The 19,643-nt window shown below is 41.7% G+C and overlaps 1 protein-coding gene across 1 annotated transcript in view; it reads left to right on the forward strand.

Annotated features, from left to right (window-relative positions):
• The window catches only part of fam172a (family with sequence similarity 172 member A), a 148,190-nt gene that overhangs the window by 102,094 nt on the left and 26,453 nt on the right, over positions 1-19,643 (forward strand). The window contains exon 10 of the mRNA XM_054610645.1: positions 2,763-2,846. Coding sequence (XP_054466620.1) covers positions 2,763-2,846 — 84 coding nt within the window. The remainder of the gene's footprint in view (positions 1-2,762; positions 2,847-19,643) is intronic.

The raw sequence follows: 19,643 nt of genomic DNA on the forward strand, positions 1-19,643 counted from the left end.
CCCACTCACCCTTTTTTCAAGGCGCTCTGTGTGTATTCCTGTGACACTTACTGTGTAGTGGATATGGACACCTAAGAGAGACCTATTTGGTCCATGTGCAGACTCCATTAGATCCCCCTGCCATCAGCTGAATGCACTGTTTTGTGTCCATTACTCTCAAAGTGTGTGCGTGCAGCAAGGGTGTTTGTTGTGTATGTGAAAGAAGCAGGCTGGCTTCCACTGTGACTTGCAGAAGGCAGCAGGTGGTGGATTTAACACACACACACACACACACACACACACACACACACACACACACACACACACACACACACACACACACACACACACACACACACACACACACACACACACACACATACATATACTAATGACAAAGAAGGATCTCTCATAGGTACAGGTGTAGAGCTGATACCTACTTGTTATTTGCACCCTCAGAGCATACTTTTAGCTTAATGGTTAGCTTTAGCACTTAGCCTCAGCCTCTAACTCAACACTTTAAAGGATCTTTTAGGACTTTGTTCCTGAACAATGTGTCTTGCGCTATGTACAAATGGATACATGCATGTCCGCATACCCAGCACAAACCAAAACACAAACACACACACACACATATAGAGAGGGGGGAGAGTCAGATCTGTTTACATGTTTGTTTCACTGTCTGCCTTTAGTTCAATGGCGCCATTGATCGGCGGACGAGCTGCTTGAAGTGATGATGCTATGCGTCAGAGGCAACCGATGTGATGTGCCATCCTTTTGTCAAGTCGCCCTTCTCTAATCCCAGCCAGCAGGCTTTGCCTTTATGTGACTGCTGTTATGCCTGCGGTCTCCCACAGCACTGGGGCTGTGTGCAGTGTGTGTGTGTGTGTGTGTGTGTGTGTGCATTTATGCAAGAGTTTGTGTGCACATGTGTGTTGTTGCCTTGACAAATCTATTCAAACCCCGGCCTCCCTGCCTCCATTGGTGGTGATGGTGGAGGTGAAGGGGGAGGGAGGAGGGCCCTTTGAAAGACTCCCCTCCTTCCCCTCTCTCCAGCCGCCTTTCGGCCCACTGCTCCACAGCCCAGCTGACATCTTCTTCCAGACAGACTGAATGAATTAAAGGAGATACAATGAGACACTTGATGTAGCAGTCAAGGAGCCCCACAGCTTCTGTGCCGCTCTACGCCGCTCTGCCCTCAAGCCCAGGCTCAGAGGAGAGCACATCTAGGGCAGAGCAAAGGATCTAAAAATACACAATATGCCACTGTTTACCAAGACGACTTGTCATCTTTCCCATAAACATATATATCTGGGAGTAGGGTGTGTTTGTGTGAGGTTTTAACTTCAGGGATGACACTGTGATGTGACCCTTGGGGTTGAAGTGGGAGACATTTCATACGTTTGTCTCTCCGGTCCCTCCTCTTTTAGGGCCTTGGGAGTCAGGGTTGCTGAGGACAAAAATGCAAAAGCATGTGTGCCTCTCTGTGTGTGTGTGTGTGTGTGTGTGTGTGTGTGTGTGTGTGTGTGTGTGTTTGAGTTTGAAAGGTTCACAACACTACACATCTTCGTGGGAGACCCCCTGTAATGCAATCACTGACTTACACACATGCACACACAAGCATGTGCAACACTGTAAAGGCTGTCAGGGGCCCAGGGTGAAAGTAAACAAGGGCAGATAAGCAGTGATTCAGAAGGACGCCAGCCGCACATTCTAATCTCTTTACATTTTCTCTTTCTTCTATTGAACTTTTATCTTATCAGGAGAACGTCTTCTCCGAGCATTCCTTCTCAGACTCCCTCTGTCCCGCTCTCCCTTTTCCCTTGTTTTTGTACTAACCTTCCAAGCCACAGCATACCAATCCACACCGCATGGTCAAAAGAGAAAACACACTTTGATATGTTGTCATCTGACCCAGAGAATGAAACCTCAAAGCATGGGAATAGTAAGTTGTTTTGAAGTGTAGCTTTGATGCAGTTTATTACTAGTAGTACCTTAGGTTTAACCCTAATGTGTTTGAAACAACGGAGTAGGTAGAAAGACAGCGCGCCACACAGACAGATGAAGACAGCAAAAAAACGGATAAAGAGGTCTTCTCCTCTTTCTGACAGTAGAGTTGTCAACCACAGGGGGTTTGAGAGGACTAGGGGTTTTTGCAGGGGGTTATGGGTCAGCGAGCTGGGCAGACACCCTCCCCCAGGGCACACGCTGATCCACCATGGTAGAAGGCCTCAGCTCTCAACCACAAACAAACGCCAAGCTGTCTGAGCAACATGTCACACAGCTTTTAATTGCTTGTTCCTGTCTCTCTCTATCTTTCTCTCTCCCCACCTCGCTCAACAATGCACACACCTCTCTCGATTATCGTCTCTCCCCCTTTCCTCCGCACATTTTCTTTGTCTCCCTTGCCTCCCTATTTTAGCTCCCTTTCTTTCCCCCATATCTCTTTTTTTCTTTCAATATCTCTTGCAATTTCAATTAAATTTGCTGCATTTCACTTTACTTCCATGAAGTGAAAGAAAAATACCAAGATAAAAGACAAACTTTTTTATGTCAAATCCCTTCCCTTTTTTTATTTGTCTTTACACATTAATTTCTTTGTTCGTGTGTGTGGGAGTAATCATGGTGAATGCTGGTTGCCACTTATTCATTTCCCAAACCCTCTACATGCCATAAGTAGTCTGTTACATCTTTCGTAGAAGCAACATATGGAATATTTTAAGAAATCTGTCCTCATTGATTTCAATTGTCAACTAACATTTGTTTCTCCCCTCTCCCTACAGCACTGTTGTAACTGGGTGTCGAGTCCAGAGCCACTGGACACACCACTGGATCCCATGCTGCCAGACTGCCCCGAGTCTCTGCAGGTATGAAACTAACTCTGTAAAAAGCACTCCAACAGTAATACCATTAATACTCAATATCTACTTATAGTATTATATAGATCACTTTCAGATTCCAAATACATTGATTGCAAAGAATTTAACTTGATTTATTTCAAGGCAGTTAAACAAAAGAGTTGTAGCACACTAATCGTAGGTCAACATGTAGGAAATATGTGCTGTGTCAATGTTAGCTTAGCCAAGCGTTTATTCTAAAGTCAAAGGTGAAAAATTCGGGTTGCACCGTGAGAAGTAAAGTTGGTTGCTGTAGTTGATGACTGATAAACTTGCATTACCAGGTGCTCTCAACCGGTGATAAAGAAATGATTAAAATAGTGGGTTAAGCTTCACGGATATATTGGAAAATCCATAAAATGCTCATAAACCATCACTCCATGTCACTTAAATGTGGATTTGAAATGGGGGATATGTCTATAAGGTAAGTGAACTCATTTAATAATGAAAGTTTGCATAAATTACAGATATGCAAATACTGATAAATTCCTCAGTGTTTGCTATACATCTGTATACTGTATATGTTCATCAGCGGGATATAGCAGTGCAGATTATACGGGGTTCAGTCCGTGCTCTGGGTATGTTGACAGTATTTTTTTTTGTGTGTGTGTGTTTGCGGTCTTAGTAGGGCTGATTGAGAGGGATCATTGTCAGAGAAACTGAAGCAGTGGTAGATTATCTTGAAACACAAATACACGCAGAAGCAGGGCTTGTCTCACACACGGTAGAGAAATTTGATTTTGTTTCTATTTTTGTCTACTTTGTCGCGCCTTCTTTCTTTTTTCATCATCTACTCTGTCTCCTATATTCATTAATCCTCTCCTGTGGTGTTTGGCTTCCTGTCCCCGTGCCCTCTCTGCGGCGGACTGGCCTTGATGATGTCATGGCCATCATGAGAATGTGTCCTTAATGTAGGATTAGGGATGAAAGCTGTAATCCTCAACATGACCGTTGATAAGAGATGATGATTGCAGTGTTGTTTGAAGAGTGACACACATGTGGGCGGGCGCGCACAAACACACACACACACACACACACACACTGTTCAAGGATCATTTTACAGGAAATAACCAATCTGTCATAAGTATTTAATGCACTTTTTTACTATGTTTAAGTATCAATTGTTACATGTAGTACACTAATACAAACATACTCACATCCCTGTCTCATCACTCATTTCCATCTTCACTCCAGCGATCCTGCTTTGATTTTATTATCTTCAAAGCCCCCCCTGTGACACCATGGTGAATGTATAGGTCATCTTACACATGCTCCGCGTGTTAGTGAATACATCTCCAACACTGCTATCTCATCTTGGCCACTAAAACACCATGTTCCACACAGAGCTGTGTGGGTGGGTGGCCTTAACATCTACCAGTGAGTCAGCTTCTTGAAATGTCATCTAGTCTTCAATAGAAAAACCCATACTGTATTTCATCTTCAAATGTCAGTTTTATAACCTTGGATTTTTTAATGTCTCAGTGACTGCTGTCGGTCAAAAGACTGCAACCTTTGAGCCAAGATATCGCAGTCTACTTTTTGAGACTGTTGGCATGCCATGCATTGTCCTATCAGAGACCTGTTTGACACAGCGTCCATCTGTATGTATGCACTATTGACTTGTGCTCTATTGACTTTAGCTACTTTAACCGAGCTGAATGCATCTGAGTCTCTGGCCTGTTATCAGAGCTGCCAACTCTTCTTGTATCTGGTCTTTTGGTGGCAGCTTCTGATGTCAAAGGTTGTATCAGTCGCCTTTGTGTCCTTGGCAGCCTGGCAGGTTCACAGGCAGCAGCCATTGTGGTGAGAGTCACAGCAGAGCAACAGAGGTGACGAGGTTGAGAGAAGGTTGAGGGAAGGCTGTCAGGGCACCGTGGCCCGGTGCTTCAATCAACCCAACGGTCACCTCTTCTGCTACCATGACTGCTGTTGTTTGCGTTGCTATGGTTACGAGTGTGTGTGTGTGTGTGTGTTGTGTGTGTGTGTGTGTGTGTGTGTGTGTGTGTGTGTGTGTGTGTGTGTGTGTGTGTGTGTGTGTGTGTGTGTGTGTGTGTGTGTGTGTTGGTGGGGGGTAATCAGGGTTGGCCATAAAGTATCTCAGCAACAGAGAACAGACCTGAGAATCCTTGTTGTCAGACATGCAGAAGAAAGTGCACATGCTCATATGCAGAAAGAGGTATGGAGACGTGGAGGCAGAGCTGGTCTGTTGTTCCGAATCATCTGTGTCAGCTAACATCTCAAATTCTTGTTTTAAATGCAATAAAACCTGGAACCAGTCCCTTCGCATTTGACTGGCTATCTTCCCTACCATTTTTTTTTGTGTTTTGATTTAATTGTGTCTTAATCTTTCTTGCTTTCACTCCATTCATTTTTCTTTCCATCTTGCAAAAGGAATTTGTTCCCCCAAGAAGGTCATTGCTCTGGTGTTTGGCAGTGGCCTGGCACACTAGCAGAATTTTATCAGTTAGGAGCACACTGAACGGGGCTAAATATGCAGATAAAGTGGAACCAAGCTCCTGCTGGAAAAGCTCTCTTTGTTTGTGTGGGTCTGTGTGTGAGTCTGTGTGTTTGTGTACGTGCGTGTGCAAGTGGTGGAGTAACTACAAGGACGACAAAGAAATAAGTCTGTGAGTCGGGTGCTGTTAAAGTGGGGTTGCTAAGGCCTTTCCTAAGATGTAATCATTCCAAACCTACACTGCAGTTTGGATGCCAAGACGAGGATAAGTGCAAGATGAGAGAATGGGGATGATAAGAAAAATATGGACAAAAACACAGGAAAATCACAGTCTTACAGTCATTTTTCTGGGAATGGCTTCTTTGTTTTTGTTGCTTAGTTTATTGACTTTTTTACGGTGAGATGGATGATCAGTTGTTTGATCAGTAAAGATGCTATTTCAAAGGTGGGAAAACCCCCTTTGTTGATAACACACACATACTTAAGCACACAGACACATGTACACACAACTTCCTCTTGAGTGATTACTCATTGTCCAAGCTGATTATTAATTACAAAGGGAGACCTCTCTGAAGGTAAACACTGATTAATGGCTAACAAAAGTAAGTTAATGTCTTACCTGTTCTTTAATTACCAACCCTGCTCTGCTACAAGCATTCCAACACAAGGCTGTAATTAACCCTAATGGACTGCAGGAAGAGACTCACTTTCATTCGCTTTCGCAACATAAATACGCTACTATATGTCATTTTTTGATGTGCCCACCTTTCATCCTTTTCTATTAGGTTTTCCATAATTAAAAAAGAGAAGATTGTGTTGAAAGGATTTCTGTTTTTTTTTTTTATCTTGAATGAAAATAATGGGGAGTTGGCTGGAAAAGTGATGCAATATTGTTAAAGACATGAGAAATAATTCCTGTGCAATGACATGGGAGGTCACTGCTTTTTCTTCTTTACCTAAGGCTCATACCTCTGTGGCTCAGTGTTATTAATGTACCAAGATACCACAGAGACACAAAAGAGTGCAAGGGAATAAAAGCTGATACATAGCCGACACTAACACACACACACACACACACACACACACACACACACACACACACACACACACACACACACACACACACACACACACACACACTCACTGTCAGGCTCCTAGTTTGAATGTGGTCTGTCCTGCTGTAAGTTTGACTTGCCTGTAACCTTCACCTCCCTGATCCACACAATGCTTACCGTGAAACGCCTCTATCTGTCTGCACCTTCACCAGAAACATAGACACACACACACACACACACACACACACACACACACACACACACACACACACACACGCACACACACGCACACACATGCCATTTGATTGATGTATGTGTGACTTAACACTTTGAGAGGAAACTCAGGCCCACTTAAATTAACCTCACCCCCTCCGAAAACTGTTTTTCCAGCTTGGTTGGTTGGAAGTCCGCTGCCTCAATGGAATATCACATGAAGATGTGTATGTGTTCTTGTCTGTGTTTTCTCATATGTGTTTCAGTGTTTTCTTAGCTTGACCGGCACACGTTGCGGTAGTTTTGCAGGAAATAGACAAGTAAACTCTGGTGAACCGGACCCTAACCTTTGACCTGGATTCACTGAGGTTGCATCAGGCTATTGTCTGGGTCACATTCGTGACAGATCACATCATAAGGATGTGGAAAATGCTGAGAACAAGTACTCCTGATGGCTGGGATTGGTGTGGCTGTCAGAATTTGGCTGATTTGTGAGATGGAATAACAATTTGGTCTGATTTGTGATTATACTTTGATTTCATAAGCTACCACCATATGATCAGAATACCAGTTTCTAATGGATTTATTTTAGTTTAGCAGTGAAACATAAGCACTCATTTTATTGTTGCCATCTAGGTAATATTTCCTTTTGAAACCCAGCCGTCAAACAATGACAATCTCTTACAATTTATTTTTCTTTAGTGCCTGAGTAAACGTCAGACTCCCCTGGTGGTGATTGGCCAATTGCACCAGCCTACCAGCCTCAAACTAGAGGCAACAATGATAGTATCCTATTGAGGCCACTAAGTTGAAAAAAAGAACAAAGGTTGTGCCAGAAATGAATGGTTGGTGTGGAGACTGTGCAGGGATCTTTTTTTATCTATTCTCTTTTTCCACCTTGTTTGATTTTGTTTTGAAACTCTGGAGGGCCAGGTTCGGTTGCAAAAGCTTTATGCCATAATGTTACCTGGGAAACACAATCTTCAGCAGCTTGAAGTATTTTCAGCAAGAACAAAAATATGTAATTCCGCTTAGTTTTACGATAACCAGCTGAACTTTATTAGGGATCTCAGCCAGATGTTTTCTATTTTATATTCTACCGATACCCTGATTTGAAGATATCAGAAAAGAGACTCAAAAAGATTTACGCCATAATAGTGCTGGAAAATAACTACACAGTTTCTGAAGGTTGAGACAGACAATGAGACCTCTTTGGCTGTGGATCATAATCTGTAAACTTTCTTCAAAGAAGTAAACCTGTTTTGACATGCTAACAAATATGATGAGCATCGAAAAGCCCTATCGTCTGATGTTTTTGCAGGGAAAACTGGCTGGATTACTATCCTGCCTTTAGTACACTGATTATACTGATAAATAAGACAAATCAGAAATAGTGTTTAGTCATGCACAGCTTGTGTTTTTATTGAAAGAGAGTTTGCCATTTCACAGAGAACATTTATGGTATGTTACAGCCGGGGAATAGGTAGCTTGTTTGGTCCTGGATAACTGTGTTTAGATTTTTCCGTTAAGTTTAAGTGAATAAAAAAATGATGGTTGTGCATAGTAACTATAGTTCCATAGGCACAGGCAGAGAACTTCTGAAATTTGCCTTTTGGCTTTTTCGTCAAGCCAATAAGCAAGGACCTGCTAAATCCACATGGTACCTTCTGTATAAATTACTATCAAACCTTAACTTCGCAAACAGGCCCATACACTATCCAAACCTGTGTATACAATCCAAAGCATTGTTCAAATCCATGACAAAAATTGAATTATATTGGATAACGCAACCATCCCAAGTTACCAAATGTGTTTAGCTACATTTTGGGGAAATTAATAAATGAGAAAAAAAACACATCTATTATATTCCCATGTGATGGAATGATGCAGCCATAAAAATTTGGTCAGCAATCTCAAGGGAATAAGAGGGGGTAGGGGAAGTTTAAAAGATGAGAAAACATCCACTTTTGTAAATCCATACCAAGCCAAAATCTGGTTTGTGATGTCTGAATGTTACCATCTTCTGGTGGTCCACTTCTTGACATGAGTGGCAACGTACCGAATGCTGGGAACATGAATTGGCAAATATATAGGACCTGTTTTATGGTGATGCACCTGTGAAGCACCTGTGAAGCGGAAGGGATTGCAATGTATTTAGCTCCCAGCTGCCTTGGCTGGAGTGGTACCTTGGCTCATTATCAAGAGTCTGTTATATAAGATAAACAGAAGATATGAGCAAAAGAGAATGTTGATTTTACAGAGTAAATCCCCTTTCAGCTTTGTTTTTCCTTTCCTTTTTGAAAGGAAAATTAATTTATTTTACATCTGAATTGGATTCATGAACGTGAAAGGATGTTGATGTAGAAATAGTTTTCGGTCATGACAGCTGGGAGGAAGGCACAACTATCTGTCAACTTAAGGGTTCCTTAGCTAATCTTTTATCACAGATCTTATTAAAGATGTGTGAATGTGATTCTTTATTCATTTAGACACAACAGTTTGGCAAAAATGAAGAATGAAATTTGAGCTGTAGCTTGGGATGCAAACATCTTCTTGAAAAGAATATTGATTGCAATATCATATATCTTTCACTTTGGCCTCAAGTGCGTATACATTTTCAATTAGGTGGTTATATGAAATTACTAAAGCCATGACAGAAATATTGAGTTTCCTTTGCACTTTTGAACAGGTTAGATTTGTTTGTTTTTAAGCCCTGTCTCAATATCCCAAGGGAATAACAACCACAGAGAAAATAAACCAATAGAGATGTAGCCTTATATCAGGAACTTTTCAGCGACCTGCTTCATTACACATCTGAACCAACGTTGATAGATTCCTCCCAAAAATCCTCACTTTTTGTCTTGAATGCAACACTGCCCCCAGTCCATCGACAGGTCACAGTATTGTTTTATGGTGACAGGGCTATCTGTTCTGTCATGTAGGTTGCTGTCTCTCAGGGACAATTCCTTTGAATCAAAGACTGGACCACTTTGATTCAATTCTTTGATTCAATTCTTGAGGACTGTTTGTGCTTATTGATCTATTCCAGCGCTTTGCTTTCTCTCCGACATGAATCTGCACCCTGATCAGAATCAAAGATATGCCGACATGTCAATAGACAGGCCCTTGCTTCACCTCCAAGACAAGGGTGTTGCCATTTGATTGTCTTAACTGACAAACGAGAGGAAATGAAGGAGATCAATACATCAAGCTAATAATTGTACTAGCTAGACAAAGTTAAACATTATATAATTCTTCAGCAGTGATGAGAGGTTCATGAAATGTTGACTCTTGAATTAGCTTATCTTTACAACTCATTTGATCCATGTGAGGATATTGATTTAGTTATCAATTTAAATATTACATTTATTTAAGCAGCTGCAGTAACAAAAATAGTTTAAATATATATATCTATATATATATCTATATATATAGATATATATATTTATATATACATATATATACACAATGAAGTGTTTTCAACAGATGTATATATTGTGACAACAATTAAATTATTTACACCAAAACTGTTGGAATCAGCCCCAGTATGGTATTATTCAGTTCATGTCTTTAAAGTACATTAACTACTGGGCATAGATATTCTATAAATAAACAGGTTTATGTGACGTATGCATGAAGGATTCTGACAAGATGTGAAGTGTGATTTATAATCACATCTCACATGCAGAGCACTATTGCTTTATAGTTTAGGCTATTGTGATTATGCAAACTATAAGCGTGTCTGGAAAGCCCAGTCTGTGGTCTTCAGTTCACCCCTGCACTAGGTAAACTATATCCAGGAGGCATTTTATCCTCTACTCCTTTCTCCTACTCGTCCCATCATCCCGAGGAAGAGAAGAAAGGGGAGAGAAAAAAGGGAAAGAGCCTGGCATGCATAAATGAAAGTTCAACAAGGTTCAATGAAACACTTATACAATTTGCTGCAATATAGTGGGGTTTTATAATCTCATTATCATCTTAGTGCCAGATTTGCCCATGAGGGCCGTTCTGTATTCACTCTTATTAGCTCCTCCGATTTGTCCATTTGTCCTTCTGCTACCCGCCTCGCAGCCAATCACTGGGACAGTATCACTAATAAATACCCCCTCCTTCTTGTTTTATCGCCACTTTTATTTTGTTCTCTCTTGCTGTACTTCCTACTGCTTTATTTATGCTTATTGTTTTTTACTTGCTGTGGGGCAAACACATAGCGTTTTATTCAGCAATCTGATAATAACTGTATGTATATTTCTTTCTACAAAACTTATTTCCCTTTAAACCCATCTGTATCTACAGTATACAGTATCTAAGTCAATATATTGTTCATGCTTATACTTGAATCCTATGTGTGACTTAAGGACTTACAAATAATAATGTTCCTATGACAGGGAGGATTGTTGAAAACTTTAAGAAACATATTTTACTGTATATAGGCTTAACATTGTGATCATCTCTCCATATGACCCACTGGGAATAATGTACATTTTGGAGAATAACATCAATACAGTTGCACTCCCAATGTGTTTGTTTACTCTGGTAGCGTTATTAATCGTTTTCAAAGCCAGGCTCTCCTCTCGTGAGTAAGCAGGGTCTGATGGGGGAGCTAACGTACCGGGTACAGTAGAGCAGGTCACAGGCTGCTTTCAAATCCCCAAACCTCTGAGCTGCTCTGGGTAGTGTCCATCCCTGGTCACTCAGAGGGCATCACCAGATTAGTGCTTCACGGACATGGATCTCATTTGCCCATATGGCCTCTTCTCATTGACTCGATATAGGCTCTAATCCGCCCAGCCTTTACCCCTGACCTCGACATGTGGCGAACCACTTAGAAAAAAGAACACACAAGGAAATACCACATTTGACGGCTACAGGATAAAGTGTAGAGATGAGGAAGAAGACGGTGGCCAGTGTTTTCTCGGATCATCAGTGTCTGTTTGGGATTCAACAGTGGCAATCTGAAAATAAAAGCAGGAAATACCTTAATAACATGCTGGATTCTTCTTGTAGCTGTTGACCGGTCTTAGGTGCATTCCCTGTTGTGGAATTAATCCAATAAGCCCCAGTGGGGCACGACAAATCCTTACAACTCATAGTATTATAACTCTATGCAATCACCTTCATCCCTTAGTCTCCCATAATCACCCTGCCCTCATTAACAAGGCAAAAGTAGCTACCCAACAAATGCTACACTGATGCTATCCATGTAGCGACACCTCTCTGATGATACTTATCATCATTATTAGAAGTGCCTTGTCTGTGAGAAGATAAGAAGGCATCCAAGCCACATAGGAAAACCTCAAGCCTTTTTTAGCGTAATGGCATTGCTGGACTTTAGTTTCCATTAACTGTTGTATGCATTACTTCTGAAATAAAGAATCCTATTTGAGTCTATAAATTGTAAATGTTTTGCCAGTAAATGTAACATTTCTCAAAGTTGCTGCCACTAGGGGAATAAATTGAATAAAGTAGATTAGAGTTGGAAGAGGTTGGTCTATTGAGTAATCATACTACGGTGTAACCATACTAAGTTCACACTGCCAAAAAAAGAGAATCTAATTCAGTACTCCACAGCAATTTTATTCAGGATTAAGAACATCAATGTGATTTTGTAATTTCCCGTAAATGAGAGGAGGGAGGTCCAACCCAAAAATACTGTTGGATGTATTCTTTTTTGCAGTCATATTTATTCACATGTTTATTTTTATCAACATAATACTGCAACTGCCATTTGGTTTGCTTGGAGTTTATGTGCCATTTTATCTCAACTTACCTATAGTGCTGAACAATTTGTAAATTACTCAAAATACAGATGTGGTCATTTTTTTGAGGGTCAAACGGAATTTAGTTTCTCCTCACTTTTAATTAGATTTAATTGTGGCTTCCAGAAGTGTGTATTAACTGTAATTAGGTGAAAGTTAGATATTGTTGCGATTCTAATGATCTTCTACTGTGCTCTGTTGGAATTTTTATACATGTCTTTTTAAATGGAGACTGTTATTGTTGTGGTTTGATGAGGTCAGTTCATAAGGGTCAGCTGATAATTAACACACACACGAAAACACACACACACACACACACACACACACACCGTACACCCAACTACTAGATTGAAGAACCCATACTGAGATTGAACGTCTGCAAAAACTAGTCAATGTAATATGTCACAGTGTGAATACTCTAAGTCTGTGTGAGAGCAAAGGGTTTAGCTTTTATCTTCCTTGAGTTTAAACTTACCGGTCCTCTTTAGTTAAAAAAATGGTATGTATCGTGGTAGTACTTTTACCCCTCGTTATCTTCTGCGCAATTAGGTTATAATTTAATCCACATTTAATATGATTATTGTGAAATAAAAAATGAACAAAACATGGAATCTGTGAGAATGTATTTGGAAAGCACATAATTGCCAAAGAGATGTTTCTAAATTAAATAAAAAACATCACCCTTGAAAGTACTTGAGTCCTACTCAACCTCAAATTACAATGTTTGTTTCTCTTTTTTTATCTGTTAATGTAAAATCAGCCAGGTTTTGAGTATGCAGCAGTGACCTTGGATCCTCCCTCACGCTCCATGTTGACATCTTGACAGATAAAAACTTTATTAATCAGCCATCTCCGGGACAGGAGACAAACCGCCGTGAAACCGATGTGTGCTTGTATATGAGAAATGTGGCAATTAAAAATGTTTATTATTTTTTTCTCCCAGTGAAAACACCAAGGAGTAGAAAGCGGTAATAAACACAGCTTGTTTGTAGCCTAGGAAGCAGCAATTATAAAGTGCTTGGAGAGTTGTTGTGCTTATTGTGCCTGGGAGTAATGAGATAGCCTGCGTTGATCCCTCACTGATGCTATGATTCCTAATCCTCAACCCTCTTTTCCTGCTTCTCTTGTTTATCCACTGACATCCTCTGACCATTGCTGGCCTGTCAATGCTCTAGGCAGCACCCGGTAACCTTTGACCTGTGTGTCAGCTGACTTTTCAGCTCTTAAGATGGTCGAAGCAACAGACCAACAAATGTGTCATAAAGTGCAGTGTAGTGTTTTTTCTTCAGTGTTTTGGACTAAGTGGGTTTGTTTTCCACCTTAACCCATCACACTGTAAACATCCAAGGAAACCCATTTTGGGATCTTGTTATATTGTGAACATATTCTCTCTATATATTGAAAGTTATACCATTTCTGAGTGTCTTTGGCTCAGGAGGTAGAGCAGGTTGTCCACATATTATCGGGAGATCGGCTGTTCGATCTCCGGATCTTCCAGTTCGCATGTGACGCAAGTGTCCTGACCCCAAAAATTGCTCCTGAAGGCTTTGCCTTATAGGTGCTATATTAATGTAAGGCAATTGACAACAGTCACCTTCTGTCCATCCTATTACACTGAAACTTGGGTTAATTCCCCTGAGGTCCACTAACTGTGTCATCTGTGGCAGTTCATGTTGAGTTATGTGGTTGTGGTGTGAGCATTTATACTTCGATGTAGATACATGTGCATGCATTCTGCACTTACAGACACTCACCTACACTTCTGTGTATGCTCTCCCAAGAAGAAGAATGCTGTGTGTACAGGCCTGTTTTCTGGGTGACCTAGAGACAGACTGGTTATCACCGCTGTGAGCCTCTCAGGGCTAAACTACAAAGCCAGCGGAAAAACACCACTCCTGCCCCCCCCCTGTCTTTGCATCTGTGTGCTGGTCAGCCAGTATGTCCGCCTACTGCAGGGCTCACCTCCTATCTAATCAACGTAGACAGGCCACTTGTCTGCAAACACGCACACACAAACTAAATGTATGCTCACTGATTCAAATGCACACGTACATGCTCAGAGATAGCTGTACACATGTAGACACACTTAGTGATACACCCCTAAAGACACATGCGCACACACACACACATACACATATACACCCACATGCTGATAATCCCAGACAAACTCACATTGAGATATGACTAGCTGTTGCAGTGAGATGTGAGAGGGGCCCAGAGGGCACAGAAGGGGGTCTAAGGCCAAGTGCTAGACATGCCAATCAGGTAGCTGAGGGCGCCACAAGGTTGGATAGGGGGCCTTGGAGCATAGAGGAAGTAAATCGGGCCTCATGACTCCGAGGGAGAGTCCCCTTCCGCATCCTTGAGTCCAGGTCACCTGACTTCTGTGTGACTCTGGCCCTCCTTCCAACCACCTCCACCCTACCTCGTCCCTGGTTCGTACCCTAACAGAATCTCCAGCCACAGAGGAGACAGTTTGAGATGCAAAAGGGTGCGGTCAGTATTCGGAGGCGCAAATTCCAAATCCATCTTTGGCGCCATTTTAATCCCCCTTTTGTTTGGCTTATGAAATGCTTTTTTTCTGTCAGAGTGCATGCCAGCCGACCGTCTGATGTTACATAGTGCAGCTACCCTTTGCCCCAACCTTGCTCTCTGAACAACATGTGGCCAGATAACAAAACCCTAAACAAAAGAGGTGATTGCCAGAGCAGAAGAAAGGTGGGGGCTCGCACTTTGTGTCTGCAACACTTCATGAGCACTAAGCGAGGTTGGCACCAGCTGTTGGAGCAGAGATGAGGAGAATCGGGGGGAAGTGAATTGCGTTTGGCACCAGGCGGCTATCAGGCAGTAATTAGTATAGCTAACATCCCAGATGAAGGAGTCAAGTCTAGGTCAGGGTAAAAAACTTCAAGGGTCTTAGCGGGTAAGGGTTGGAGGCCAAGCCATGCCCCCTCCCCTCCCTGAATATAAACTCATGCCGTGCCTGCTCAGATTTGCTGAAACCTGTATTGACCTTTGACCTCGAGGTGTCGCAGCCAGTCACATGTCAGACTGGCTCCTGTGGACCACGCTGGATGTGTTCATATTAGATTGGATCAGTAGTTCCTACTCAAGACCTGCCCATCCCGAACCAGGATTTAATCTTACACACGATGAGGCTTTTGACGTAGATGTTACCTTACAGCTTAAACCCATGCTTGGAATACCTGCCCTGCTCTGGCCCCAGGATCAACCTTTTTCCGTCACACAGAAATGCCCTCAAACCAATCAACAGATTAAAAAAAAGCATGTATGGATGAACGGATGGATGAGAGAGAGAAATGGATTGATTCTTATTACATTTCTAGAAACCACATTGTAATCTCTTTCATATATAAACGTATGTGTGTGCGTATGGATGGGTGGGAAGGTCACTGTGCATTCGTTCCTGGTTTCTTAAAAGACCTCTAAGCCTCCAATGCAACCATAATCTCTTTTAATACACTGAATATTAGTTGACAAATCACATGATAATAAAGTGATATGAAAATGTTTCTTTCGAATGACAGGGTATACCAAGGATTTAACCAGAGGTTCTAATCGTAGCTGACACTCAGTACTTGTTATGTTGATCATGTCATAAGGTTTATGTCCGATGATGGCCTGTAACCTTCACACAGCAGGGGCTTAAAGCTCACCAACCATCTAAAATTGCTACTAACCCTTTAGAGACATAAACACAGACTTTAGTTTAATGAATAATAAAACCTCATAAATATACCTCTGATAACATAAGCAATGTTGATACATATGAGCTGTAAATTAAAATGCAAAATTCACATGCTTGCAAGTTTTTTTATTTCATAAATTGTAATCGGGGATTTCTACGTGTTCTTACAAATCAAATACTTTCCTCTGAATAACTTAAGTCTCTGAGGAGTTAAGATAAACAAGGTTCTTCTGCAAAAAAACGTTTGAACTATGTGAACTTTGGTGCATTTAATTTATCATCGGTGCTATTTGTGATGCTTTTCATCTCTTGAAACCTGGCCTAGTTTCTGCATCTTGTTTTTGGAAAACATGAGCTAAGCTGTGCTGCACAGACCAGACAGCCATTAGATCGCTGCACTGTAGGTCTGACCTCTGACCAGCTAAGCCCCTGCCCCATCCCCCTGGTAAACCTCTCACCCAAGCCCGCCCCATGCCTGTCCCTTCTTGGAAATTATACTATGGTGTTTGGATCATCCTCCTTGTCTTCCTCCATACTGTAATCCTATTTGCTCTGTCATGTGTTGGTGTTCACAGATGGTGAGTGTGTGTATGTGTGTGCATGCAGGCGTGGAGGCGGTATGACACCCAGCACACTCACAGCTGTTTGGACTAGCTCACTGGCCCCATTGTCTCTCCCACACATCCCAAGGAGAATGGTCCTGCTCAAACACACACATAGGGCCTTAACCACCCAGTCACTCAGAGGGGTGTTGAAATCAGTGTAATATTTTGGGTAAAATCGCTATCAGAGTTTTAAAGTTCACCCGTCCGCCCTTCGCTTTCCCACTCCTTCAGTGGTCTCACTCGGTATTACCGTTACTTCACTTAATGAACATGTTAAGCTGAACGACTGAATGGGTGCGAAATGGGGTAGGGGGGTGCAGTGGGGCGGGAGGCATTGAGTTCCCACTCATTGTTGAGTCTCGGGCTAAAAGAGAGAGAAAAGAGCAGCAGGGGGAGAGGTCCTTGGCAGTGCTCCAATAGTTGGCGTCTCGGCGTCCACACTTAGTTCCAGCTGAGTGCCCACAGTGGGCACGGCCGCTCTGCCTTCACTCTGACCTCTCGGCCGAGGACCACTGCTTGCCTGTTTCCACCACCCCTTTGATTTATCCCTTTCTTCTCCCACTCAGCCCCCTCCTCATCCTTTTGTATTTTGAAAATGGCTTCATAACAGCCAAAACAGAGATGTTTTGAAATTGATTTGTCAAAGCAATGGGATCAGGTTTGTGATCAGGCAACCAGTGGGATGCTTTTGGGGCTTTGTTTTTTTTTTTTTTAAATACAGTGACACCTATCATCCAATTCTTGATCAAAACTTCAAATCTTTTAAGCAATTTAATTTGTTTCTGATGTTCCAAAAAAAACTACATTTGGGATTTTGTCATTAATTTGTTTTTGTCAAGTATCCAAGAGTTGCGTTCATCAAAAGAAAGCATTTTTTTGTGTGTTCTCATGTGTGTGGTATTTGGGATTTTCCTTGTTCGATATTATTGAGTGCCGTTTGTAGACAAAATGTAAGTAATGTTTAAATAGATAATCAATGAGATGTATGTGAAAAAGCAGTTCTGACACAACTCATGATTGCTGTTATAATTTTAATGATAAGTGAAAATACAGCACTTTATATTTTAACTTAAAAATGGCAATACGGGCCTGATTAAAATGTTTAGTTTGTTACATTTGGTATTCAACAGAACAAGATTTTCACAAAACAGGTTGAGTTTGTTTCGCAAGGTAAGAGGTGGTTCGTTTTATTTTTTGAATAGCTACAATCACAGGCCTTGAAGTGGAAAGGAAGGGATTTCAGGGTTTCTCTTATTGTTTGACCTCCTTCCTCTACACTTGAAGACTTTCTCTCAAGGTGATGCCCTTGACACGGACTCAGTGAATGATACAGTTGGAGCAATAACACTGTCAAGTGTTGTAGTCCGTTGGAAATAAAAAGACTTCCAGTGACAAACTCAATGAGTGTTCTTTGATGAGGGACCTCTGTCCTATACCTCACTTCTTTACTGCTATCCAACTCTTTCCTTTAAATCTTACTTTGACAAAAGTATCTAACCTTTACTTATGCTTGCCCTCTACACTTCTCATTTCCCACTGTTTTCTTCCATGGTCCTCTCTAAGATAAATTGAAAATGTCAAAATCTGAAATTAAGAATGTAAAGTCAAATCTAACCTAATGACTTAATACAAATGCTCCAAAATCTTAATTCAAAGGCTTGTAAACTTAAAGCATAAACCAGAGCAAAAGTACAGTGCAGAGGCAAGTTCTAGAGGTCATATAATCGCCTTTTTTCTCGTTTCAAACAAAATCTATAATTTTGATTTCAAAGAGTTTGTTATGGCTTGTGGAGCTCGCTCGTTGTGCTGCTGCACAGACATTGAACAAGGTGGGCACCGGGCCAAACCTGGAAGAGTCGATAGCTGTTATACGGGCAAACGCTTGCAAGCAAGCAGAATTTCGGAGCGCTAATGAATTGCACCTGTATTCATCTCCATGGGAAATGCTTGTATGATACAAGAATAATGTAAAGGAAAAAAAAACATTGAGTGGAAGGGGATGGAGGAGGTTGAGGTGAGGTTGTTGGCAATGGGGGGCAGACGTGTTTGTGCAGACTTTGTCAGGATGCAGATAGTGGGATCAAGATTGGGTATTGACGAGATATGGGGCCGGGTGACTGAGCCACAGAAGCTTGAAATAAACTGTCGGAGGCACACGGCCAGTCATTACAGTGAAGCCGTCTGGCCCTGCTCAACCTTGAGCCAGTCGATAAGCTATTATAACCATGCAAATTGTGGCCAAATCAGAGCCCTGACATATTGGTATTATATTCCTGTGCAGCCACCGGGTTATGCATCATTATTGGGAGCCAGCAACAATATGCATTATGCTCCCTTGTTGTTTAGTGTGTAGACTCATGAGGTGAAAACACTGCCACTGACAGAAGGACAATAATGTTGTGTATGTTTGAATTGGGGGCATTGGATTTTTATGTGGAGGGCACAAATCGAAAGCACCGATAACTTTCTACATGCCAAGCTCTTGTGCCATTTCTTCTTCACATTCTTATCAGACTTTATCTTACTCCACTCCCCTGGTTGTCTCTGTCATTGTTTCAGCTTCTCTCCTCTTTCAGTGGGACGGCAGCCTGCCAGGTCATTTACTCCCAGTGATAGTGTGATTCATTCAGCGGGCCAGAGTTTGGATGATGTAATTTGGGCTAAAGGCTGTGTAAACACTGCTGTGACCTTGGTTTTAGATTTGTCAATAGGGCTGGGTTGCAGAACAGAGTAGAGGATTGTGTTGGATTGAGAGCAATGTGGCTCGGCTATGATAGCTGGAAGTCTCTAGCTGACTTACTGATATAAGCACCTGAGATACCTCAGCCTTACCTGTGACCCAAGCTGCACTCCTTTAACCACATCTCTGCTCGCTCTCGTTGTCAAAGCCCTCCGCTCAGCTCGGTTCCACACCTTTTTCTTTGATTTTGGTGTACTTCTTTTTTCTCGTTATTGCCCTCTCCTCATGTTC

The sequence above is a fragment of the Anoplopoma fimbria genome, chromosome 13 (genome assembly GCF_027596085.1).
Source record: "Anoplopoma fimbria isolate UVic2021 breed Golden Eagle Sablefish chromosome 13, Afim_UVic_2022, whole genome shotgun sequence".
NCBI classification, from domain to species: Eukaryota; Metazoa; Chordata; class Actinopteri; order Perciformes; family Anoplopomatidae; genus Anoplopoma; species Anoplopoma fimbria.